Raw genomic sequence first — 27385 nt, 5'->3', positions numbered from 1 at the left:
CAGAAATCATCTGCTCCTTTGAGGAGCAAGGTCTTTCTAAATCTGTCAAAGTCCTGTTGTCCAAGCCAATAGCTGTAAAAACTGAAGATCTGGATGGAATACCCTTCCCTCCTGTTGGGAAAGTAAGTCTGTGGAAAACAGGAGTGTCTTGTATTTGACGTTGGATAGATGGAGCAACTCGGTGTACCATTGTTTCCTTGGCCATGCTGGAACAACTAAAATCACGCTGGTTGAATCTTGTTTTATTTTCTTCAGAACTTTGAGAATTAGAGGGAATGGGATAAATGCATACATCAGACCCATTCCTCAATCTAGGATGAATGCATCTGTCACTGATAGATTATCTGAGCGTGCTCTTGATAAAAATGGGGACATTTCATATTGAATCTAGTGGTGAACAGATCTATGTGCAGAAACCTCAAAAGACAGAAAATGTTCTGAATCATGAGTCCTTTAGAAACCACTTGTGCATCTGTGAGGAATCTCTACTCAGATGATCTGTATCCTTGTTGTTTCTCCCATGTCATGAAAGGCAATTGATTAAATATTGTATACACCAGTCCCAAAGCTTTATCACCTCGTGGCATAGCTGAGAAAATCGAGTTCTGTCTTGTTTGTTCAAATCATATACTGCAGACATGTCTGTGACCACCTGGATTAGTGCATCCTGTATCTGTAGAAGAAATGCGTTGAGAGCCTGATGGATTGCCCTCAGTTTTAGCAAGTTTGTTTAATACGGATTTTGTGTCATTCCAAAGACCTTGTTTGAAAAAGGTTGGGGAGCACCCCACTGTGACCATCTTGGACACATCTGTGGTTACTGTTGACATAGGAGTAGGTGGGTTGAACAATACTCCTTTGAGGATATTCTCTGCGTTCAACCACCGTATTAGAGAGAGATGAATTTTTCTCGCACTGGTATTTTTCCATATACAGTCCCTAAACGGCATTAAGTTCTGTAACAGCCGGTGTTGAAGTGGCCTCTTCTTAACTTGGCATATGGAGTCACATATGCTGTGGATTCCATGAGGCCTAATAATGCCAGAAAATACATTACCCTTTGAGAGGGCTGCAGAAACTGTATTTATATAGTGGTGGTGATTTTCAAAAACCTCCTCCAAAAGCTCTTTTTTCTAAGGAGTCATAGATCACTCCAATGAAGGGAATCCTGTGTGATGGAATCAGAAGGGACTTCTCTTTGTTTATGAAAAATCCTAATGCTCAAAATAAAGAACAGGTCATCTGATTGGCTCTCTGTAATTCTTTTTTGGATGGAGCCTTCAGCATCCGATTATCTAAGTAAGGGAAGACGAAAACTCTCTGCCTTCTCATGTGCTGCTACTGAAGCCAGGCATTTGGTAAAAACTCTGGGTGCAGTGAAGAGGCCAAAGGCTAAAACTCTGTCCTGGAAATTTGTCTGAATCAAAGACAAAACATAGCTATTGCAGTGAGATGGTTTTATGTGGATATGTAAACATCTGTGAGACTGAAAGCACCAAACCAATCCAAAGTAGACAGAGGGAATGGTCAAAGCCAGAGGATAGTGTTCTGAACTGAAACTTTCTGATGTATCTGTTTAGAGTTCTGAGATCTAAAATTAGTCTGAGACCTCCATTCTTTTTTGGGATCAGAAAGTAATGGGAGTAGAACCCTTTGTTGTTGAAAATAAATAGTACTTCTTTAATAGCCCCTGCATGCAGTAGAGCTTGTACTTCCATTAATCTGCCATGGGAAGTGTCCCTGAAACGACAGGGACGGGGGGTTACATGAAAGGAAAGGATTTGAGTTGGAAAGTATAATCTTCCTTTATTGTGTGTAAAACACATCTGTCTGAGGTGGTGATTGTATGCAGTGTTGTTGTAGCCATGTTGGTCCCAGCATACTAGAGGGGCAAAGTGTGTGAGGCAATATTTTATGTTTTGTAAAACTGGGACAGACAGGATAGGATTTTCTGAAATTGGTTGAGAGCTTTTGATAAACCTGTCAAATGTGAAGTCTGACATTAGGCAAGGAGGATTTGTCTGAGAAATTCTTTGACCTCATCCTCTGCTTTCCTTTGTCTCTTGTGTATGAGAGAATGCTTGCTGTTGGTGTTGCTGTTGATAGTCTGATTGCCTCTTCTCATTACAGAGAGACAAGGTGGGTGAGGTAATATCTTTTATTGGACCAATTTTTATTTGTGAGAGAGACACGTTTTTGAGCTTTCATAGAGCTCTTCCTATAGTAAGACAAATAAGAAAATGGTGTGTGATATTGCCTGTGATGCCTGAACATAGGCATAGGTGTTCTCTGTGGATAGGGAGATGGTTGCTGTGAAACACCTCTCCTTCATCTTTTCCAGTACCTCATCAGTTTTTGCATTAAATAGTCCATCCCCTTTAAAGGATAGATCTATTTTAGATGTTCTTTCCACAGAAAGAAATGATTGTAGCCATGCATGCCTACATAGAGCTATTGCAGATGCAACAGATTTTGAGATGGTATCAGGGATGTCAATCGATGCCCTGAGGGCATGCTTAGCCCGGTTTTGTCCCTGTTTGTTGAGAGCTGATGTCAACTTCCTGTAATCCTCTGGGAGATTTTTAGTAAAGACTCACTCTTATCTCACAGTTGAAACTAATACCTGGCCATCACCTCTTGATAATTTGCCACATCTGTGTTTTAAAGAAGCTGAAGAAAACATTTTTCTACCCAGAGTCCCAATTTTTTCCCTTCTATAGCATAAGGGGTAGAAGGTTGAAGACTTCACCTTGTTCTGCTATAATCAGAGTTTGGCTGAGGGCTTACATGAAAACAAGAGAATCTTTCAAAAGGGATCTGGTATACCTTGTCAACCTTTTTTGAAATTGGTTGGCACAATGATGGATTGGACCACAGGAATTTTTCTGGTTGCCAAATCCCTTCTAACATAGGCAACAAAACCCCTGCTTTTTGCAGTAGACCCCAAAATGTCGGACTGGATGCATAGCTTCGTTGAAAGCTACTGATGTTAATTTTAAAGTTTATACTATCCTTTCAACTAGTTCATGAAATTAGATTGCCTTTGCCAAAGAAGACGATGCTGTAACTACTCCCACGTTGTCCTCTCGCGATGAGCCACTTTCCAGTTCCATGACATATTGGAAATCTTCCTGTGGACATTCCTCCTGGTGGTCTTCAAAAAAGTATAGCCTGTGCCAAAGAAAGGGTGCCATACCACTTCTTCAAAGCTATGTCCTCAGAACACGTTCATATGCTGGGGGCAGGGAGGGAGTTGTGTGAGCACCTTAACACACACTGCTACCAGAATTTCCATTGTCCTGGCTGCTCCTCCTCTGCACATCCCAAGAGTGGGAATATGCAGAGGACACTTAGAAGAAGAAAATTTTATTACAGTATTTTGTTGTGACATAACTCTACCACTCAGCTAACCTATTTAGCAATTGAAATTTTTGTCCAAAATGTAGATTAGCGCTGAACATTGTGGTAGAAAATAAAACCAGCTTCTTTTTGAAGTAGCATTTCCATTTTAACTGCATTCATAAAGATTGTTTTATATCCCCGTTTATTCAGACTGTCTGCAATATATCAAAAACGTTCAGACAATCAGGGGAATTAAAAGGAAAGTGATTGAAACTGGGGATCATAATCTAAAAGTTTTGAGTTAAAGCTGTTTGGAGAAACAAGGTTTTATTGTTTCAAAATTGAGGCCTAAAAGTGGAACTACTTAGACCAGGGGTCGGCAACCTATGGCACACGTGCCAAACACGGCACGCGAGCCAATTTTTAATGGCATGCTGCTGTCTGCCGGACCCGGGCAGACAGCAGTGTGACACTAAAAAGCCTGCTCGGCCCAACCCGCCCTTTTCCACCCCCCACCCACAGCTCTCTCCTTGCAGGGCAGGCAAGCTTCCCCTCCCCCCCGCCTCTTCCCTCAGCGTGTGGGGTTCCTGCTCCTCCTTCTCTCCCTCCCTGCAGCCAATCAGCTGACGGCCCTTGCTACGATAAAAGCGGGGAAGAGGTGAAAGCGGAGCCGCAGCACCTCTCTCTGCTTCAGGGACGTTGGGGAAGGGGGTGGAATCAGGGCATATCCCCTCCAGCCCCCTGCCATGAGCCGTTCAGGGCAGGGGGCTGGGAGCACCCCCACAACCCCAGCCCACACCCCCAGCCCTCTGCCCTGACCTCTGCACCCGCTCACACACCCCCAGCCCTCTGCCCTGACACCTGAACCCTCCTTACACACACCCAGCCTCGTGCCCTGACCCCTGCCCTGACTCCTGCACCCCCCCACACATACCCAGCCCCCCCCGACTCTTGCATCCCCCAGTCCCACCCTGAGCACCAAACAGGAGCTCCTGCACCCCTCACACCAAATGGAAGCTGCCCAGGTAAGCGCTCCACACCCAAACCTCCTACCCCAACCCTGAGCCCTCTCCCTCATTCTAGCTCCTGGCCAGATCCTGCACCCCAACCCCCAGCCTGCTCCTTCACCCCCAGCCCTATTTTCAGCACACTCCCACCCTCATCTCAGTGCAGAGAGAGAGGAAGAGAATGGCTAGAACCAGGTAGAAGGTAGGCACCTACTCTATGTTGATAGGGCCGGGACTGCAGACCAGCAGCAGGCTGAGCGTGGCCAGCAGCTGGGACCCTGGCTGACAGGAGCCGGTGGATGGAACCCCAGACCGACAGCAGGCTGAGCGGCGGTACGCTGAGCTGCTCAGCCCACTGCCAGTCTGGGGTCCCAGCCGCCGGCCCCGCTCAGCCCACTGCCAGTCTGGGGCTCTGGCTGCCTGCCCCTTGCCAGCCGGGGTCCCAGTCGCAGGCCCCGCTCAGCCCACTGCCGGCCTAGGTGAACAGAACCCCAGGCTGGCAATGGGCTGAGCGGGCTGGCGGCATAAGATCAGCATTTTAATTTAATTTTAAATGAAGCTTCTTAAACATTTTGAAAACCTTGTTTACATATGACAATAGTTTAGTTATATAATATATAGACTTATAGCGAGAGACCTTCTAAAAAATGTTAAAATGTATTATTGGCATGCGAAACCTTAAATTAAAGTGAATAAATGAAGACTCGGCACACCACTTCTAAAAGGTTGCCGACCCCTGACTTAGACAGTTGATCCCATATTGAAGTTCTGACCTTCATAAAAGTCCATTCCTATATTTATTTAGTCAAACCATAGTGGTTTGCTGCTAAATATGTTGTGTGTGTGTGTAGTGAATGTGTAAAAACAGATCCGCTTCTTTCTGTTGTGTTCATTATAATAAGTTTAACATGGATGTGACCCAGTGAGACTGAGAGCACCAAACCAATCCAGAGTAGACGAGGGAATGATCAAAGCCAGAGGATAGTATTCTGAACTGAAACTTTCTGATGTATCTACTTAGAGTTCTGAAATCTAAAATTAGTCTGAGACCTCCATTCTCTTTTGGGATCAGAAAGTAATGGGAGTAGAACCCTTTTGTTGCTGGAAATAAATAGTAGTTCTTTAAAGTACTTTACTGACCCAGTAAAGCACATAAGTATGTGCTCACTGTATGGATGTGAGTAGTCCCTTTAAGCACGAGTAGTACCAATGAATATAAAGTAATGCATGTTAATCCCCTTGCTAGAATTGTCTTTAGTTATTTTTTTGTGAGTTTCTTGCATAGCAACTGAAAAATTTAAAATAGGGAAGTGTGATTTTAAAACAACAGAAATTGGCAGAATGTCTGACAAGTGGGTGTGTGGTACCTGAAACTTTTTTTTGTTATTTTTAGTTTTGACTAGATTTCAAGTTGATAGTCTCTGGTATAATTTTCTATTAAAGGTACACTAACTTTTATCATTGTGTTTAAATGATAACCTAATCACATACGGGTCACTGATATTGCATAATATTTTTTTAAATTTAGCTAATTTGCTTTGTTTCTTATATGATATTAATATATAAGTGGAACAATATTTTGAATTTTAAGAGTACTCAGTTAAGACTGAAGATTCACAGCTGGCAAATTCTGTAACCTATTCAAACAACAAGGAGTCCGGTAGCACCTTCAAGACTAACAGATTTATTTGAGCATAAGCTTTCATGGGTAAAAACTGTCTTCAAAGAGAAACAGAACTAAAATTCATTTGCAAATTTAACACCATTAATTTTGGGCTTGAATAGGGACTGGGAGTGGCTGGCTCATTACAGAAGCAGCTTTGCCTCTCCTGGAATTGACACCTCCTCATCTATTGTTGGGAGTGGATTACATCCACCCTGATCGAATTGGCCCTGTCAACACTGGCTCTCCACTTGTGAGGTAACTCCCTTTTCTTCATGTGTCAGTATATTTATATCTGCATCAGTAACTTTCACTCCATGCATCTGAAGAAGTGAGATTTTCACCCACGCAAGCTTATGCTCAAATATATCTGTTAGTCTTTAAGGTGCCACCGGACTCCTTGTTGTTTTTGTGGATACAGACTAACACGGCTACCCCCTGATACTTGTAACCTATACAAACATTCTGTAGAACAAAATGTTGGCAGTACTATGTATTACACACCATGCCGGAAGTCTGAGTGTCAAAGCAATGAAGTTGATGTAAACTGTGCAGACATGTCTGCCGCCATCTAGAGAGCAGTAATTGAGATTTGAGAAGGAATCAGTCTGAGTTGCAAGGTCATTCTCTTGTTGTTGCCTTCATGGTGTAGCTGTAACTTAATGCAGTTGAACATTACCTAAAGAGAAGTACAGACATAATTTGCAAGTCATGAGAAAGCAGGCTCTTTTGCCGTTAGCTTATTCATTATAAATTAGAAATTATTCAGCCAAGCATAATTAAAACTTAATAATGTGTTTGGCATAAAAATAAGGACATACAATTGGTGTGATTATGTAACATAACTGAATAACTGATGAATATGTTCAGCTTTAAATTTTATTACAAAAATTAAGATATAAACCAGAAGCCACTCTGCATAAATTAGCATTGCCAGACTCTAAATATTTTCCCATTAATTTTTTTAAAAGAGACAAAATAATAATAAGACTGTCTGTCTTAATTTTAACTTTCTTAATTCAAAGAACATAAGCTAAGGTATTTTTCTTATATTTAAAAATGATGCATTTTACTCACCTTTTTAGAAACTTGATGTTGAAATCTATTTACTTGACAAACTTTGATTTTGTCTGTCACACAAAAGTATGGATTTGTTAGTACAGCTTGTTTGTGAGAGCTGGGATTGGGATTTTGTTTTTTCCCCCACTAATAGAGCACAGAAGATTTATGGGAGAGGGATGGAAAACAAATTATTACATGAAAAGCAACTAGAGAAGAAAAAATTAGTAGGGGTTTTGGGTTTTTTTGGCCCTAGAACTGTGACATTTTATACCTTGGGGGAGCATACTGTAAGCCCCACATTTTCATATAATCATGATCTTAAATATAAAGCATGCCTTGGAAGGTATCAGGGGAATGGTTATGATCTGCTGAAAGTCATTTCTCTCTCCATATATGTACATCATTAATGCATATGAAGTTATGAGAATTGTGTTGTATGATTGTCACTAAAACATGCTGTAAATTGGGAAATCAGCCAGATATTAGCTCCCCAGAGGCAAGAGCAAAGAAAATAAACCAACACACAGGCGGGGTGTTAATCAACCCATCAACAACCATTGTCTAGCAAGGGAGCTACAATTCAATGACTCACCTTGTCTGGAGACTCAGCTGTGCACCCAGGCATGCCTGGACTTGTGTTTTCCGAGCACATGGACTGAGGATATAAAACAGACACAGTGGCTACATGCTGGGTCGGTCGTCTTCACCCACGTACGCTGCAAGGACACTCTGAAGACTCCAACTGAGGGGACTGGCCCAGATTTCAGGGGTGAAATCTGTGTACTATAAACTGCAATATGCAGTGGGGTGAGAAAAACTGCTTAGTCTAGTTGTTGTCCAGTATAATAGGGTTGAGAGTTTAGACTGCATGCTTATATTTTATTTCTTTTGGTAACTAACTCTGACTTTTTACCTATCACTTAATATCACTTAAAATCTATCTTTTGATATGTTTTACTGTTTATCTTTACCTGTGAATTTGCCTGAAGTGTGTGGTAAAACTGCTCAGGTTTTGCAAAGACTGGTGTATGTCCACTTTCATTGATAAAAGTGGTGAACCAATTAATAAGTCTGCACTGCCCATCTTGAGCAGTGCAAGACTGTATATTCCTGGGGTACAGTGCTGGGAGCTGGGGGGGATTTGACTCAGGTGCCTTTCCCTGTGTGATTCATGAGTGGCTCGGGGAGCATTCATGCAATCTAGCTGGGTGTGGGGTCTTCACATGTGGTTGTGCTGAGTGATAATAGCACCTGGAGGCATTGCTGGTCACTAGCAAGGCATTGTGAGAGACAGCCCAGGCTGCAGAGAGTTCAGGGAGCACAGCGGTCTCTCAGTCCCAGGCTGCACCACAGGGAATCCCATAACACCAACCTTTATATTATTATCTCTTTTTAAACTTCATTCTTGTAGGATGAAAGGTAGAGCACTCCAATTTCAAATTCAGCTCATACTAAAATAATTGATTTCAGGGTAAAAGAAGTACAGTTCAGCTAATAACCTACGCTGCAGCTCATGATTTACTAAAAAGAACAGTGGAATCCAGCAAGCAGGACATCTTTGCTCCGACTACTAATTTAAAAAGGCACTACATATATCAGTATTGAGGACTTCTTATAGCTCTTAGCAATATCTCAAGTTCAATAAGTTCCTGTTTAAAAGATTATAAAGACAAGATAATGTGTAAAATGGCATAATATGTTATGCTGGTAATAAAAGTAGCAATTTTTTGTTATTGCAATCTAGTAATTTTACACAAGTATCATAACCTTAAGCAGATGAAATGGAATCAATGAAATCTTTAAAATGTTGTACAGTTTGGACAAATTATGCAAACATGTCTCCATAACATTTTCATTTATATGAAAAATCAATAAGCAAATTTCAGTGTGATTGACCTACTGATATGCAAAATGAATACTTTGATAATATCACTATTGAATAGGGCTACTTATATTTTCTTCTTTACTTATAGTACACATGCAATTTTTATTTACAATAACTTAGGGAGTTTTATTTATGAAACATTTGCTTAGGAAAAATTGAAAATTTAGGGTTTTTATAAACATCAGATACTTATGGTTAACAAATAAAATGAACTTTTGTGTAATTGACAATGTTTGAAAATTTTGTTTTTTTGAGACTTAAAATCGCAGCGATATGGTAAAGTATATCAGTTCAAATTTGTCTTTCAGTCTGAATCTGTCCATGTAAGTGGATGCTCTTTACACTATTGGTATTTTTAGATTCAAAATAATCTAAAAATAGGCACAGAAATTTGGCACAGAAATTTGACAAACTAACATTGTTGAATGTTTTGTTTGTTTTTAGATTTGAAATAAAGTAGTTTTAAACTTTTTTAAAAAAATCACCATCTTTGTTTGTAATCTTAATAACTGCTGATATATTCATTTATGCATACAATGTTGTTGCAGCAGCTGTGTTACTTCCAGGATATTAGAAAGACAAGGTAGGTGAGGTAATATTTTTATTGGACCAACTTCTGTTGGTGAGAGAGACCAGCTTTTGATGTTACACAGAGCTCTTCCTTAGGGCAGATCTGAAAAAACTTGTCTCTCTCAGGTTTGGTCTACACAAGGGTAGGGGATCGATCTAAGATACGCAACTTCAGCTACGAGAATAGCGTAGCTGAGATCAACGTAGAATCACTTACTTCACGTCCTTGTGGCGCGGGATCAACGGCTGCCGCTCCCCCGTCTACTCCACTTCCACCTCTCGCCCTGGTGGAGTTCCGGAGTCGACAGCAGAGCGATCGGGGATTGATTTATCGTGTCTACACTAGACGCGATAAATCGATCCCCAATCGATCACTATCCGATGGGTCGTGTAGACGTGGCCTCAGCAACTGAAATTGGTCCAATAAAAGATATTACTTCACCTACCTTATCTCTCTGTATACATTTGTTTTACTGTAGTTCATTCGTACCATAGAAAACTTTAACTGTGAATTTAATATTTGTACACATGAAAACATGGAAGGGTCACAATAATATTTGTAGAATTACAAAAAATCCTAGCAAGGATAAATTAATTCTTTTTCAATTCAAATAATTTTAAATTTTGTATTTAAGAAATATCACATATTCAAACTGACTGTTGTATAGATGGCAAAAGCTTCAGCTATTTCAGGTCAAACTGAATAACTTTCATATGTGGAAGTAAAATTGTTTCAATGTAATACTTAGACAAAAGCCTTCATATTGTAAGTCCTTAAAACCAAATAATTTTAACAATCTCAAAAGAGATATCAATATGTCAAACTTTTTACAGCTATAACATAGGAAACTCAGACTGCTGGGGGACAATTCCCCCAATTCATAGCATTAGAAAATGCAGTTTTATACAATCAGAAGTTAGTGAAAATGGTGACAACTGCTGCACACAGAACTTCCAGTTTTGTGGATGGTAGAAACTTTCATATGCTGATATTCTGCCCCTTTTTAGAAGAGGTTAGGGTTAGGGGAATTATGATTATAAAAGCAAGATTGTCACTTGTCCTCTGCCACAGTGCAGGGCAGGAAGAGCGTATAAGGCATCTCCATGCTTCTTTCCTGTGTGGGCTGGCCTGTCTTGACAGTCTGTGCATAGGAGACAAAAGCAGGCTCCACATTTCTCTCTCTCCCCACACACAAATGTACTGGCAAGCAGAGCTGAGCCAGCACAGAGTGGGAAAATAGTAATCTGATACAGTTATGGGCCAGTAGCAGATTATTTCCTGCCTAGAGCAAGGAGAGAAGTAGATGGGGAATTGGCACACTAACTCGCAATTCCTTCCTGAATTGCTGTTGAGGCATTGCATCTACCTACAGCTTCTTACAGAAAATTAGTAGCAATGGATGAAATCCTGGTCCCATTGGGTACATTTACACTGCAGTTAAACTCCCAAAGCTAGCCTGGGTCAGTTGACTTGTGGGATTGTAAAATTTCTGTATAACGGTTCAGGCTCTTGCTGGAACCCAACCTCTGGGACCCTATGAGAGGGCAGGATACTAGAGCCCAGGCTCCAGCCCAAGCCCAAACGTTACACAGCAATTTTTAGCCCCGCAGCCCGAGCCAGCTGACCCACGCCAGCCACAGCCATGCCATGGGTCTTTTATTCCAGTGTAGACATACCCTGAAGTCAACAAGAGTTTTCCCACTGACTTCAACAGGGCCAGAATTTCTCCCAGTGTGTCAGTCTACCCCAAGATGCTAACATTTGATAGCTGTAATGACTTACTTTGTAAGTGTCCATAAGTAACTTCTTATACTTCTCCATATCAGTAACTCTGATCCCATGAGTAGTCTCACCGAAGATGATGGGACTACTGTGCATGAGAGCTTGCAGGAACAGGGTCTTAATGGCTGTTCTGCATTGTTTATGCCCAAAAAATTCTTGGTGAATTCAGTGAGAGTTTTGGGTGTGCAACAAATGCAGAATCAGATATAACATGAAGAAATTATTACTTGTAATAATTACTTGTTTCATATATTTTCATGATACCTGTTGTGAACATTTGTTTTGCAAGTTTTCTTCTTCCTTTGCTTTTAACTCTTCACTTGAATCAATAAAAATGTGGTTCTTAAAAAGAAAAAATAGAATTGATCTAAACTGAATGGTCAACTTTTATCATATGAAAGTGAGAATAAGTTTTCCATTTAGTTTATGGTTGACATTAATAGAAGGGAGATACTAGCAGTGGTGTTAGCTGTAAATAATGTATATTGTATGTTATCCCAAAATATATACTGTAAAATTAATGTCCATTGAGGGCTGCAGTCTCCAGTATTTCAAAAGTTATGTTCACCTCTAATTTTATTAGTAAAATATAGATCTTTTTAATGATGCAATCATAAAATGTAAACAAATCCATATCCTATAATAGTTAAATAATTTTATTTATATATTTATTGAAGACTGGGACAGGGAGAAATTACTTGAAGCATGGATGTCTAATCCAGAGAACTGCTGCCAACGTTCAGGTGTTCAAATGCCAACTCCACCTCCAAGTGGGTATAATGCCTGGGACACACTCCCTTCTCCACGAACTCCCCGCACCACTCGCTCTTCTGTGACCTCCCCTGATGAAATCAGTCTGTCACCGGGAGACATTGAGACAATTCTGGTATGATTTATTCTTAAGAAAGATTAACTGCCTATTACTTTGTGAATAGTTAGAGGCACAAAGTAATATATTAAATATTATTAAAAAGTTGTTCTGGTATATAATGCTTTGCAACTTGTGAGAAAGTCTTCCATAATCATTGTGCAGTTGGTTTTTAAAGTATGTTTTAGTGCCTTACAAATAGGACTGAAATTAATTGGGAAATTGAACTGACTTCCCCCTCCTGTTTCTCTCCCCCCCTCTTTCCTCCCCCCCCCCAACTTAGTGCAAGAGAACTATTTTGTCATTTATCTTTGCAAAATAACCTTGGAAAGGACATGAGAGTTTTTTTTCTTTCTTTCTTAAATGTAAGCAAACACTGAAGTGTGTGTAGAATCATAGAAATGTAGAGTTGAAAGAGAGTACAAGAGGTTGCCTGGTCCAGCCCCTTGTGCTGATTCATTTTAACAATTGGCTTTATAATGACACACATTGAGCATGTGGCTGGAACAAGTTTTCAGCTTGACTGCATTATATTCTGATTTAACGAGATAGGATCATACCAAGTGTGTGTAGCTCAGCATTTCTTTGGAGACTTTTTATCTAGATGTTCAATTCCATGGTATCCATTTCCTTGAACATACTTAAATGCTTTTAATCTTCCCTTTTTATATTTTTTGTTAGGAAACAGTTTTCTTTGTTTGTATTTTAAATGTCAGCCTATGACTGTACTGTAAGATTATAAATAATTTTGCTGTGTGCAGGCTGCTTTAAGCAGTTTACAAGGCTATCACAAATTTAAAATATGAAAGCATCTTTCATTAAAATCAGTAATGTTCTTTTGGAAGACAGAACTCTTTTTAGTAATCCACAGCTGTAACTTTATAAAATTTGTGCTCAGTGACCTATTTTTCTAGGAGATGCATAGTTTTGTAACTGGGTTATCCCTGGACAACATATCAAAGTAAAACTTTGCATTCAGTATACAGACAACCCTTACTTCTTTAATTTTAAAATACTACAAAAAAGGTATATGGCATTAGAGTTTATCCTTTGTTATATCTGCTGTAATACTTTTCCTGAAAAGTACTAACTGCATATGAAATGAAGTGACAAATGTATGTTGTATTGTATATTTCCTTTTCTTAGTATTGGGGCTTATGATGGGAATGCAGGATCTGGATTTAAATTGTGTGTGTGCGCGTGTGTGTGTGTGTATATATACACACACATTTAGATTATATATAGGTAGTTTACTGCCTGTTTTACAGTCTTCAGTTGTTAAAGTGGATCTTTTAGGAAACTAAAGAAACAAGTACGATTGTTGTTAGAATTTCAGATTTTACATAGAGATTTTTTCTATTAAGATGTTTCTCACTTAAAATGGTCATCTATACACAAAAAGACAAATCCTGGGCCTCATTAACATCCTTATGTGAGACAAACACAAAAATTGATAATCCTAGGGCCGGACACAGCGGCTGCTTCCAAGAGCAGTGCGGAGCCAGGGCAGGCACAGAGCCTGCCTTAGCCCTGCTGCCCTGCCAACCGGCAGTCGCCTGAGGTAAGCACCGCCCGGCCAGAGCCTGCACACCGAACCGCCTGCCCCAGTCAGAACCCCCTCCAGTACCATAACTTTCTCCCAGACCCTGCACCCGCACCCCTGCCCCAGCCCTGAGCCCCCTGCCACACCCAAACTCCCTCCCAGAGCCCACACCCTGAACCCTCTCCTGCACCCCAGCCCAGAGCCAGCACCTCCTCACTCATCCTACCCCCCTTTCCCAACCCAGTGAAAGTGAGTGAGGGTGGGGGAGAGCAAGCGATGGATAGAGGGGGGCTGGAGTGAGGAGATGGGGACTCAGGGAAGAGGTAGGGGCAGGGCGCAGGGCATGGGTGTTTGGTTGTATTCAATTAGAAAGTTGGCAACCCTACCCTGGCCAGAGCCCCGTAGACTGTTTGCTCGACGCTAACCCCTGGTCGGAGCCCCCTAGCTGTTTGCTGGGTGCTTACCCCTGCCTGAGGGCTGGAACCCAAGACTGTGTTTGGTACCCTGCCCCATCTGAAGGCCAGGGTACCGAGACTATACCTGACTATACCCCGTCTGATGGTTGGGCTTTAGACTGTTCGGTGCCCCGCCCTGCCTGAGGGCTTGGGCCCCTGAACCACTCATTGCTCTACCCTGCTGGAGGGATTGAACACTCAGACTGCTACTTCCCCATTCTCTTAGACTGTCCTTACAGGGGCCTGACAGCAAAGAGACCTGGATTCCCTCTGAGATTGACAGCGAGGGAGCGCCACACCCCGACAGGGTGCATTCAGTCACATGCATATCTCCTTATGTGTTTGCAGGATCAGGGTCTTAACTTTCAATATTCTGGTTTTTTTCTGATAGCAGTTTTTATAAAATTCAAATAAGATATCCTACCACTAACAACATGGAAGGAAGGAGCCTTTATAATTTAGCTCATTATACGTTTTGAACTAAAGATGTAAAGTACAAATTTTCAAATCAGCTTTACAAACCTCAACCTGATTTTTTTTTTCAATCAAGTGATTAAAATCATAACTTTAATTCAGTTGTTTAAATTGCTCCACCCTGCCTTGGGCCTGATTCTTTGCGGGGCAGCATACCTCCTATGACATACGACTGACTTTGTCTACCAAGTCCTGCTCCTGCTGTTGAAGTCAGTGGCAAAACTCTCATTGACTTTACTGGTGCAGGATATGGCTACTGTCGTCTTTATTGGGAGCTAAGAGTGCTCAACATCTTAAAGGCTGGAGGTGGCGGAGATCCCAGAAGGCAATACAAAAATTTGTTGCACAGGTTCCTAAAATATTTACTAAATGTTTGTGGAGAGGTGTGTGGAGATGAAGACATACACCTTTCCATTTTCAATTTTTTTGAACATAAAGCAACATTTTCTCCTTGATACATTCATAAAAGATTTTTCCCTACTTTGTACATGGCCTGTTTTCTTACAGTAGTTTGGTTTTATATTTTTATTATGTAATTCTCCTGAGTTCTGCACATGGCACACAGGAGTGTGTTTTTCTTTCCTTCATCTGTATTTTTTTCTTTATCTACAGTGTGACATTTGTATGTGTAATATTTCTGTATTTGAAGACCCAGTGGATATGCCTTGTGGACATGAGTTTTGCAGATCATGCTGGGAGGCGTGAGTATATGCATTTAGCATTTTTTTGAAAATGATTAGACTTTCAATTTTAAAGAGGGGGGAAATCACAACCAATGCATAGCCATTGTCAAATGTTGAGATGTAGCTGTCCTGAACCATATGGAATACTTTCATATGTATTGTTCTTAATGGCCATTAACTGGCTTATGGGTACATAGCGATGGCTTTGGCCCTGGTACAAGCTTAAGTGCATTGCCAAATAGGGATGGATTTAAGCATGTTGTTTAGTGCTTTGCTGAGTTGGGGCCTAATTGTCTGAGAACTGGTGTACACTTAAAAGTTTTACCAGTATAACTATTTTGGTTAGGAGTATGACTTTTACTGAAATAGACTAGTAAAAGCCCAAGTGTGGATGCAGCGATAGTGGTATAAAGATGACCTTATACCACTATCACTGCATCCACAGTAGGGAGGGTTGTACTGCTTTAATTATACTGTTAAATTTAAAGTAATGCAACTTGTCTAGTATAGATAAAGCCTAATTCCAGTGCATCCATTATTGTGGTATTTTGTAAGAGCATTAAGCTCGTTACAACCTTAAATGTGAGTTACTATTTAAAACGTGGATTTTAGAGCATGTAGAAAAAATCATTCATGTTCCTATTGTATTGTAAATTGGTGTGCTGTATAAAGATCTGGTTAGGGCTAGTGCTGCAAATCTGGAGTTATTTGATCAAGGGGTTTTTGGGATACAGTGTCATCTACCCCGCACCCCCAAAGACCCTGTCAGTAAAATTGTTGAGTTCTTACTTCTTTTTCTCTTCTTTGCATACACATGGCTAAAATATGTTGTTTATTGACCCCAAACTAATATCACTGATCAGTTACAGCTCAGCTAACGTCAGGCATCCACTATCACTTTGGGGAAGCAATATATTTAAAGATAGTAAGGGTTATCATTAGTTCTACAAACTGCTTTTGACTTGGGTGATATGGCACAGACAGTAATTTGCCGCATGTATGCAGGTCATATGCTCTGTGGTGAGGCACAGCTGACATCAGGTCACTGGGTAGCTCACACAACATGCTGTAGCTGTTGAACCCAAACAACGCCTGAGAGTTCAAGTACTGAGTTCAAGTCCTACCCTTAGCAGACTTCTGAGATTAATCTCTGCCTGCGTTCTGTTTGTGGTTAGGAGCTGCAGAGGGGGTCCTTATGGAAGTTTGGCCCTAAGGGCAGAGCTTTCTGTTTAAGAGCTGATAATTTAAATTGCTTCAAAATTGCATGCATATTTTGACTGTTTTGAAAAATTCTGTACCTCATCAAGGCCAGGATAGTGTTAGTGGTGCAAGTCTGGTTTCATTTGGGCAAGGGGTTTCATCATATACAGCCCATCCAAAAGTTCTATACAAAACCAGTGTGTGTTCTGGTTATAGAGAGTTTGCATCTGTTCAAGCTTCCTCAGGAACTCCTTTGTGAGGAACAATCACTGAGCAATGATCGTTACATGGTTTCTTGAGGAAACAAGCACTGCACCTTGACCATGGACCATCAGTTTGTTTGCTCTCCTAGGGAGACTTTTGTGTGCTGTGCACACTTAATGTAACCAATTTGCCATTTGATTGGTGTTCAGGGCTCAGCGGGGCTCCTTTTGGAAGTGTGAGTGGTATGTGCAATTCTGAAGACAGTCAGCACACCACAGGTCTCCCTCAATGCCATGTACCCAAATCCCACTCTAGGACAGTTAGGCAGGCAAAACTGTGTCCGGGATATGAAGCCCAGCATGATGTTAGGTCAATTGATGGTAGAGACTAGATGTCACATGGAAAATGGTATCGGAGAGGTTGACACAAGAGTCTCAGCCAGGATGGATCAGTTTTGAGCTGGGAGGGGCTCATTGAGCTGCTTTAAAGTACTCCTAGGCATGGCAGACAAGATCTATACTGGGAGCTGGGAACAGGCATGTTCTGTGCATGCCCGAGGCACATATAGCTGAGATTGACAGGAAAGAACTCCCAAAAAGTTGAATGAGGAAGTTCACACATCTCAGACCTACTGTTGAAAGCTCTGTTCATCTCCAGGAGGTCTCCTCATTCATTTTAGACATCCTTTTAAGATGAATGGGCCACTTCACACTTCTGTGAGCCTCCAGTGCTGCAGACAGGTGTGCAGAGCTCCTTTCCACTATGCTAGGGATTTTGGGACTCTCCTCCTCTCCCTGTTGCTGCTCCCAGCTGGAAGAAGTGTTCCTTGCAGCCCTTTCACCAGCACTTTGCCTCCTTCCGTGGCCCCTCCAGCCCTACTGGTGTTACCTGGGGTTCTTTCAACCCAAAGTTCTTGGTATCTTTACTCTGTGGAAGGTGGTATCAGGAAATAAATCAAGGGAGGCACGCTGTTCAACTGATAGATGGCTGGCACAAACAGGACAACACAAGAGTGCTCTCATTTAAAGCTAACCTTTACTTAATCTCAAGCTCTTGCACACACCTGCAACAGGTTAGTAAAACACCCCCAACTCTCAATAATTACCGAAGTAGTGTGTGGCTCTCAAGTGGCACAACGTCAGTCTTCCGATGGCCAATCTTTCGTCTGTCGGGGGAGACCACAAGATGTGTTGAGAGGGAGAGTTCCTGAAGAGTCCAACTACCCCAAAATTTCTTCCCTTATTTATTCATTAGTATTACAATAACACGTCACTCAAAGAAAACTTGTTGACCAAGCAATTTCAAAGATTAAGCAAGAGGTTTCCTTCTGATCATCAATTAGCCAGATGTGTTTTTTTCAGAATTTGCATGCCTTTAGGCCCTGACAGACACATCCCTGAGGGCACATATAGACAAGCTTCCTGTTTTTCCTAAAATATGCATCTCACCCATTTCAACAGCGATCTCATCGGGAAGGACACAGGGTCAAGCTGCCCTTTCTGTGGCACCCATTTATCTTTGTCCAAAGGATCCCGTCTGGGATATCACCTTTTGGTTGCCACTGACTGAGCCTTGTGGTGCACTGTGATGTGTGTTAACAAGCTGCATAAAAGCTTCATGGCGGTTTGCAAATCCCAGTGCCGGTGTAGAGTTTTGATGGGCACTGAGAATATGCTACTCCTGGGGGGATTCTGCACCACTGCGCAATGCAGAATTTGCTTTTTTCTTGCAGAAATGGGCTGCAGAGCTGCAGGCCACCACTATGGGCTGCTGGACCCAGCAAACCCCAGCATCCCAACTCAAAAATAAAAAACACTGCCACAGGGAAGGGGAGGGCGAATTAGTTGGAGGATTCCCAGCTGCTGCAGTTCCTGGCATTACTGAAGGAAGGAGGCAGCATGCAGGGAACGCCACACAAGTCCAGGACCCAGTTTCTCCCTCTGGATCCCTGGGCTCTGGAGAGTAGGGGGAGTGAGTGTCTCTGCTGGGGGGGCCTGCATCTGGGCTCTGGGGGAGGAGGAGGTGAGGGTGTCTGGGCAGGGGGCACCCCGGGGCTGGGCTCTGGGGAGAGGGCTTGTGGGTGTCTGGCCCCTTAGCTGGGCTCTGGGGAGGCAGAGAAACAGGAACTGGGTTGTCATAGGGGTTTCTTTAACTCTCTACTCCAGGGGAAATTTTTTGTGTGTGTATGTATTGTTACAGACATAGTTGCTAAGCAGTATTTGGAAATTACCGAAGTAATTGAAACTGGTGTGATTATATAGTATTATTTTGACAAAATATGCAGAATTTTGCAGAATTTTTATTTTTCTTGGAGCAGAATTCCCCCAGGAGTAATATGCAAGAGAGTGTTAGAATGGAGTGAAAAGAAAAGGAGGACTTGTAGCACCTTAGAGACTAACAAATGTATTTGAGCATAAGCTTTTGTGAGCTACAGCTCACTTCATCGGATGCATTCAGTGGAAAATAGAGTGGGGAGATTTATATACATAGAGAACATGAAACAATGGGTGTTACCATACACACTATAACAAGAGTTTTCAGGTAAGGTGAGCTATTACCAGCAGGAGAGTGAGGGGGGTGGGTTTTGTAGCGATAATCAAGGTGGGCCATTTCCAGCAGTTGACAAGAACGTCTGCGGAACGGTGGGGAGAGAATAAACATGAGGAAATAGTTTTACTCTGTGTAATGACCCATCCACTCCCAGTCTTTATTCAAGCCTAAATTAATTGTATCCAGTTTGCAAATTAATTCCAATTCAGCAGTCTCTCATTGGAGTTTGTTTTTGAAGTTTTTTTGTTGAAGAATTGCCACTTTTAGGTCTGTAATCGAGTGACCAAAGAGATTGAAGTGTTCTCTGACTGGTTTTTGAATGTTATAATTCTTGATGTCTGATTTGTGTCCATTTATTCTTTTACGTAAAGACTGTCCAGTTTGGCCAATGTACGTGGCAGAGGGGCATTGCTGGCACATGGTGGCATATATCACATTGGTAGATGTGCAGGTGAACGAGCCTCTGATAGTATGGCTGATGTGATTAGGCCCTATGATGGGTGTCTCCTGAATAGATATGTGGGCACAGTTGGCAACGGGCTTTGTTGCAAGGATAGGTTCCTGGATTAGTGCTTCTGTTGCCTGGTGTGTGGTTGCTGGTGAGTATTTGCTTCAGGTTGTGGGGCTGTCTGTAAGCAAGGACTTCCCTGTCTCCCAAGATCTGTGAGAGTGATGGGTTGTCCTTCAGGATAGGTTGTAGATCCTTGATGATGCGCTGGAGAGGTTTTAGTTGGGGGCTGAAGGTGATGGCTAGTGGTGTTCTGTTTTTGTTTTTTTTTTTGTTGGGCCTGTCCTGTAGTAGGTAATTTCTGGGTACTCTTCTGGCTCTGTCAATCTGTGAATGGAATGAATTACACTTATAGTTCCAAAAAGAAAAGGAGGACTTGTGGCACCTTAGAGACTAACAAATTTATTTGAGCATAAGCTTTCGTGAGCTACAGCTCACTTCATCGGATGCATTCAGTGGAAATAGTTCCCTATCTCCTTGACGTAACCATTGGCATGTTAGCTTCTGGGAGGTGACAGTGGCAGTCTAACAGCCCTGAACTTCATGCATTCTTAGGTTTTAGAGCCAAAAGGGGCTATTGTCAGAACTCCTGCATAACGGAATCCTGGATCCCTTTAGCTGCAGGTGCCAGACATTGCACTGTCATCTAAGGAGATTTGGAAGTTGGTGAATCTAACCTCGGATTAAAACAGTTACATCTAACACAGTGGTCAGTGCACATACACAAAAAAGCATGTCCAGCACAATTCCATATCATCATAACTCAGAAAATGACAGATTTTGTTAGAGATACGTCTTGTTTGGTTTGTTAGAACTGTGGGGGGGCTGTGCTGCAGAACGCATTACCAGAACACACCATTCCTTGGTTTTCAAAGGTTTACGTTCAGCTACCCTCCATGTTGTGGAAGAGTACAAGGAAGTGCTAGGCAACCTTAATGCTGTTAATGATGTTTTTTGCCAATGAATTTTGGTGTTTTTCAGAACAGTATTGTTATGGTGCATGAAAAAAATAGGAAGAAAGCTTTAAAAAAAGGAAAACATAATAGTAGAAAAAAGATACTCTTGATATGTTTTGTGAGGCCTGGTCTACACTTAAAACAGATACAGGTATAGCTATGTTAGTTGGTGTGAAAAAAACACACCTAGCCTACATAGCTGTGCCAACAAAACCTCCAGCATAGATGCAGAAATGCCATAAGAAGAGTGCTTCTGTTGACGTAACGAACATTGTTCTGCTGGCATATGTTGCATCTACACTAGGAGGCTCTGCTGGCATATTTATGCTGTCAGAGGATCTGTAGTATAAACATAGCCTAAGTTACAATAGGCTTAAATAATCTTTAAGTTTGACTATCTTTTTATGATCTCACAAGAAGAGTCTTCTTTCAAGTACTAATTAATAGCTGATGGGAACAGGTAGCCATTCCAAACTTGATTTAGTCTAGCTAACTATTAATTTGTTTAAATCAAGCACTTACGTGTTTCAAACCGTATTTTGACAAGAACAAGGATTACTATTTATTGTAAAAACTAATTACTTGTCAGACTAATTAGTGCATACATTAAGTACTGGTATATACAACTTTTGGGGACTTAATGAAGAATTTTTTCTCACTTTTATTAAATATTGTACAGTGGGCTCTTGCCAATGGGAGACAGGTATAAACCACACATACATACATTCAAGTACTTTCTTCAGTTGCTCACTTGTGGACTCTTCATTTTTTTTTCACCAAATGCCTCCTCAAATCTGAGGTACTTGTTGAGTGTAAAAACCAAGGGATGATTCATATTTCTTGTTTTAAAAAGAGATGTAAATGAAAGTGTATATTTTATTAAGTTAGTATAAAGACAATTAATTTTCATCAGTTTCTTGACTTATTTATTTTTTTATTATCAAATTCTGACTGACACAATTCTGGCAGGTTTTTGAATCTGAAAATTCAGGAGGGTGAGGCTCACAACATTTTTTGCCCAGCATATGATTGCTTCCAGCTTGTTCCTGTAGAGATCATAGAAAGCGTGGTTTCCAGGGAGATGGACAAAAGATACCTACTGTTTGACATTAAGGTAAACTGTCAAGCTGTTCCTGTGTGACTAGAGCAGGGGTGGCCAACCTGTGGCTCCAGAGCCACATGCGGCTCTTCAGAAGTTAATATGCGGCTCCTTGTACAGGCACCGACTCCAGGGCTGGAGCTACAGGTGCCAGCTTTCCAATGTGCCAGGGGGTGCTCACTGCTCAACCCCTGGCTCTGCCACAGGCCCTTCCCCCCCTCCACTCCTTCCCACCCCCTCCCCTGAGCCTGCCTGTGCCCTCACTCCTCCCTCCCTCCTCCCCAGAGCCTCCTGCATGCCAGGAAACAGCTGATCAGGAGGGAGTGGAAGGCGCTGACTGGCAGGGCTGCTGGTGGGTGGGAGACTCTGGGAGTGGGTGAGGGAAGCTGCTGGGGGGCTGCTGACGTATTACTGTGGCTCTTCAGCAATGTACATGGGTAAATTCTGGCTCCTTCTAAGGCTCAGGTTGGCCACTCCTGGACTAGTGTGTGTCTGACTTTCTTATTCCAATTACAATGCAACTTCTGTGTGAAATATGACTGCACCTTTTCTAAGTAGAGTTTAATATATTAATACTGTAGATCTGAACTGTATATAATTTACATATGGTAATGAAGGAGTTGGCATGCTGTTGAGGACATTTTAAAAAGGAATAATTATATTTTTCCTCAAGCACAGAAACTACACTTCCATGCTGGGCAATTTAATAATCTTTCTCAGTACTTGTAAAATTGGTTGATGAAATTAATGTCCAGAAAAGGCAACACATAGATTTTAAACTGCCAAGAATATTTTGTTGGCACATCATAAAAAAATATTTTAAAATGAGTTTCTGTAAGAATATTTTGATAAATGAGTTACGGTACTCTTTCCATTCACAGTTTCTGGGAAATTTTTACTGTATCTGAGTACAGTACCTGCTATTCACATCACTAGAGTTTTGCTCGAGCCCATACTTTCAGAAGATTCCTATATAACCCAGATAGGAAAAGAAGTTGGAAAATCTTGATTTGGTTCATGCTTAATTTTATTTTCTCCATTGCTGCAGAATGCATCTTTAAGAAATAACCTTTTAATTAACTTTGCAGGTTATTGGCCTGTAGTGTAGATCCTTGAAATAACTTGTTAAATTATTCACTGGGTGGAGAGGGGAGAGACATGTTTAGTACAAGGACTGACTTAGATATGTTACAAGTCACTTCGGCATGAGGTCATAAAATTTTATACATCAAAGTGGGGATCTGATACCCAGATTTGATCCAGTGTCCTCCATTGCCTCACCTTCAGAGTGACATGCAAGTCAGCAAAATTTTGAAGGGGAGCAGCCAGAGGTTCCTTTTCTTCCACATAATTTATTTTAGATAATTAATAAAAGGGAAAACATTCTACACTGACAGGAAAAAATTGAGGCAAATTTCTGAGTTACTTTATTTTGGTTCTTAAAAGTTTATTGCAGTTAATTATATTGAGATTGGTGATAGAGAGCATAGGTTTTATTTCTTAATCTGCAGTACAGTTATGCACTGTAAAATTTTAAAGTTTATGTATTAAATACATTTGTAATAATAATGGATTATTTGCAGTAAGACTTGTCTACATGGCAAATTATTCCAGAATAGCAATTCCTGATTAACTCGATGGGTGAACGCTCTTAAATTTGGAATAAGGTACTCTTATTCCAGAATAAGTGTGTCCATATGTTGAGATAATCAGGAACAGGTAATCCATTTTAAATTTACATGCTGTCTTTTTCTGAGTTAACTTGCATGTGTAGCCAAACCCAAATCTTTTCACAAAAGAAGAGACTTGTACACATTAAGCATTTTGCATGAGGTGTAGATGTTCAGGTCTTAGTGTGAATCTTAAGTGTTGCTATAGGGAAGAAATACAATTTTTGAGCTAGTGATTAAATAATTCTCTTTTTATAACTATTTTTAAAATACCATACCGGTTTAATTACGAGACTATCTTATGCTCTTTGGCTTTGCTCCTTCAGAGGCAGATTGTGATCAAAGGTTACAGTTCATATCAGTGATGAGGATCTATTTCCAAATGTTAAGTAATTTTCTTCTCCTTTTTTCTTCTTTTCAGGCCTTTGTTGAAAATAATCCTGCTATTAAATGGTGTCCTATACGAGCCTGTGAAAGAGCAGTCAGGCTAACAAGACAAGGGTCAAATACAACAGGTTCAGACACACTTAACTTCCCATTGCTAAGAGCCCCTGCTGTGGATTGTGGAAAAGGGCATCTCTTCTGCTGGTTTGTATTAGAAATTTGTATATAACTATGTAAAACTATCATAGCTGCTGCCAATCTAAAGGTCAAGAGACTTCTCCAGCCGGCTGCCATGCTGCAGAAGTCTACTGGAAACTCTGTAGGTGTTGATACAGCAAATTATTGATGTATAGTTTGACATGAATATATTTTCATACATACATAGGCTGAATATTAATGCGTGTAGAGTGTGGGCAAAATTATCCATTCCTGCTTTTCTGCACTAGGCAGGACACCAAAAATAAGAAGGATTCCACTTACCAAAACCTTTTTTTGAACTTTGGAACTCAAAAATTCCTCCTCCCTGAACCTTAATTACTCACAAGTCATAGCAAAACATATGCCAAATCTTAAACTAACTGCAAGTATAAAAACAATTCTCCCTCCATCTCCCTGGTCTACACTAATGTGTGTATATCCTTTAGGGCAGCAAAGGGTATAACATTGTCTACTTCAATATATTAATAGCTGTGCTGGACACAAAACAGCTGCATGGAGCTCTAGGCTTTTCAGTTCTATTTTCATGGTAGAGAAACTTTTGTGCCTCTTTTAGAGGTTTGCAGTATAATCGGAATAGATGTTGGCATGTTCACAATTATATTCCAGAAAACCATTAGCTCATGCTTTTTTAGAATCCTGGGGTCATGGGATTGCATCCTTGACCATCTTGGCTAATAGCCATTGGTGGACCTATCCTCCATGAACTTATCAATTTATTTTTTTTAACCCAGTTATACTTTTGGCCTTCACAACATCCTCTGGCAACAAGTTCATTAGGTTGACTGCATTGTGTAAAGAAGTACTCCTTACATTTGTTTTAAACTGCTGCCTATTAATTTCAGTAGGTGGCCCCTAGTTCTTGTGTTATGTGAAGGGGTAAATAACACTTCCTTACTCACTTTCTCCACACCATTCATGATTTCATAGACCTCTACCATATTCCCCCTTAGTCGTCTCTTTTCCATGCTGAACAATCCCATTCTTATTAATATCTCCTCATATGGAAGCTGTTCCATACTCCTAATTGTTTTTGTTGCCCTTCTCTTTACCTTTTCTAATTCTAATATATCTTTGAGATGGGGTGACCAGAACTGCATGCCATATTCAAAGTGTAGGCATATCAAGACTTTATGTAGTGGCATTAAGATATTTACTATCTTATTATCTATCCCTTTTCGAATGGTTCCGAACATTGTTAGCTTTTTTGACTGCCTCTGCACATTGAGTTGATGTTTTCATGACTCGTCCACAATGACTCGTAACAGAATGCTGACTCACAACCGCTGCGCCTCCTGCCGGCCGTCCTGGGAAATTAGCTCTCTCGGCCCTGAAGTGCTCTCTGTAGGCCGGTGTCTCACCCTCTGTTACCTGCCCCTCTTCAGTCCCTTTATCTCCACCATGTGTAGGCCCCACATCCCTCCCAGACCACAGTGCCCCTTACCTTGGGGTGCTGCCCCTCACCAAGGGAACCCCACTCCCCTGATCCCACCTCGCCTCAGTGACCCACTGCCAGTCCTCATCTAGCCCCTTTACTCAGGGGCAAACCGCAGTCTGCAATGGCCACTCATCATTGGCTAGGGGGTTGGACCTGCTGCCTTTCCCTGCAGCCCCAGTACCTCCTTAGGCCTTCCTGTCAGGCCTCAGCCTGGGAGGTACCAGGCCTGAGGTCTCCAGCTCAGCCTGCCCCTTCCCCAGCACTGCTCTGTTGAAGGTACCCTGTGCTCCCAGACAGCCCAGTCGTTCCCACCCCAAGGCTGGAGTGAGACTACCTGCCTCCTAGCTCGCAGCCCTTTTTATACCAGACATTGTGGGCCCGGACTAGCTGCTACGTGCCCTCCCCTGATTGGCTCCTCAGGGCAGCCCTTTCCCAGAGCTGGTTTTAACCCCTTTCTGACTGAAGCTGGGTGACCACCCCTCTACAGACTCCAATATCTCTTCCTTGAGTGGTAACAGCTAATTTGGATTCCATCATTTTATATCTATAGTTGGGATTATATTTTCTAATGTACATTACTTTGCACTTATTAACAATGACTTTCATCTGTCATTTTGTTGCCCAGTCACCCAGTTTTGTGAGATCCCTTTGTAACTCTTCAGTCTGCTCTGGATTTAACGATTTTGAGTAATTTTTTATTGTGCAAACTTTACCACCTCGCTGTTTACCCCTTTTTCCAGAGCATTTATGAATATGTTGAACAGCAATGGTCCTAGTACAGATCCCTGGGGGACCCCACTATTTACATCTCTCCACTGTGAGAACTGACCATTTATTCCTACCCTTTGTTTCCTGTCTTTTAACCAGTTGCTGATCCATGAGAGGACCTTTCCTCTTATCCCATCACTGTTTAGTTTACTTAAGAGCCTTTGGTGAAACACGATGCCAAAAGCTTTCTGAAAGTCTAAGTACACTGTATCCACTGGATCACCCTTGTCCACATGCTTATTGACCCCCTCAAAGAATTCTAGGAGATTGGTGAGGCATGAGTTTCATTTACAAAAGCCATGTTGACGCTTCCTCAACAAATTGTGTTCGTCTATGTGTCCGATAATTCTGTTCTTTACTGTAGTATAGTTTCAACCAATTTGCCTGGTACTGATGTTAGGCACTGTAGTTGCCAGGATCGCCAGTGGAGCCTTTTTAAAAAATTGTTGTTACATTAATACTTAGTTCTTCTTCAAGTGCTTGCTCATAGGGATGCCATTCTAGGTGTGCCTGCGCCCCTTAGAAGATTTTTGCCTTAGCAGTATCCATAGGGTCAACAGTGGTGCCGTGCTCCTGTGCCGGTATATAAGGCACTGCTGACCTTACGCCCTCTCTGTTCCTTCTTACCGCCCATGGTGGTTAGTCTGAGCACCTTCACTTGCGTTGCAATGGCTAGTGGTTTTTGTCTACTGTCTTTGAGCCTTAGGGCCTTGTAAATAGTTCTGCTCATAGTAGTTAGTGTTAAGTAGTTGTTAAGTATAGTTAATAATTAGCAGTTAGGGTTCCAGCAGGGACTTTGGGTCTCCTGGGTTTAAGCCCTGCGCGGACTGCAACAGGCCTATGCCTGTAAGTGACCCCCCATAGCAGCTGCCTCAAGTGCTTAGGGGAGTCTCACTTTAGAGACCAGCACCGAATTTGTAAGAATTTCCAGCCCCGCACACAGAAGAAGTGGGATATTCAGCTACAGGCTCTCCTCATGGAGTCCACCCTGCGTCCGGCCCCCGTGCAGCCCCACCAGGACTCGCCGAATACGTTGGCCTTGGTGTGCAGTGCCCCC

The 27385-nt window shown here is 41.6% G+C and overlaps 1 protein-coding gene across 4 annotated transcripts in view; it reads left to right on the top strand.

Annotated features, from left to right (window-relative positions):
* The window catches only part of ANKIB1 (ankyrin repeat and IBR domain containing 1), a 159389-nt gene that overhangs the window by 86100 nt on the left and 45904 nt on the right, over positions 1-27385 (top strand). For all 4 annotated transcript variants that reach the window (XM_084621477.1, XM_084621478.1, XM_084621476.1 and 1 more), the window contains exons 6-9: positions 11990-12198; positions 15265-15353; positions 21723-21867; positions 23944-24110. In XM_084621477.1, coding sequence (XP_084477603.1) covers positions 11990-12198; positions 15265-15353; positions 21723-21867; positions 23944-24110 — 610 coding nt within the window. The remainder of the gene's footprint in view (positions 1-11989; positions 12199-15264; positions 15354-21722; positions 21868-23943; positions 24111-27385) is intronic.

The sequence above is a fragment of the Lepidochelys olivacea genome, assembly GCF_965140295.1.
Source record: "Lepidochelys olivacea isolate rLepOli2 genome assembly, chromosome: 2".
NCBI lineage: Eukaryota > Metazoa > Chordata > Testudines > Cheloniidae > Lepidochelys > Lepidochelys olivacea.
This window is presented reverse-complemented; position numbering and strand designations above follow the sequence as displayed.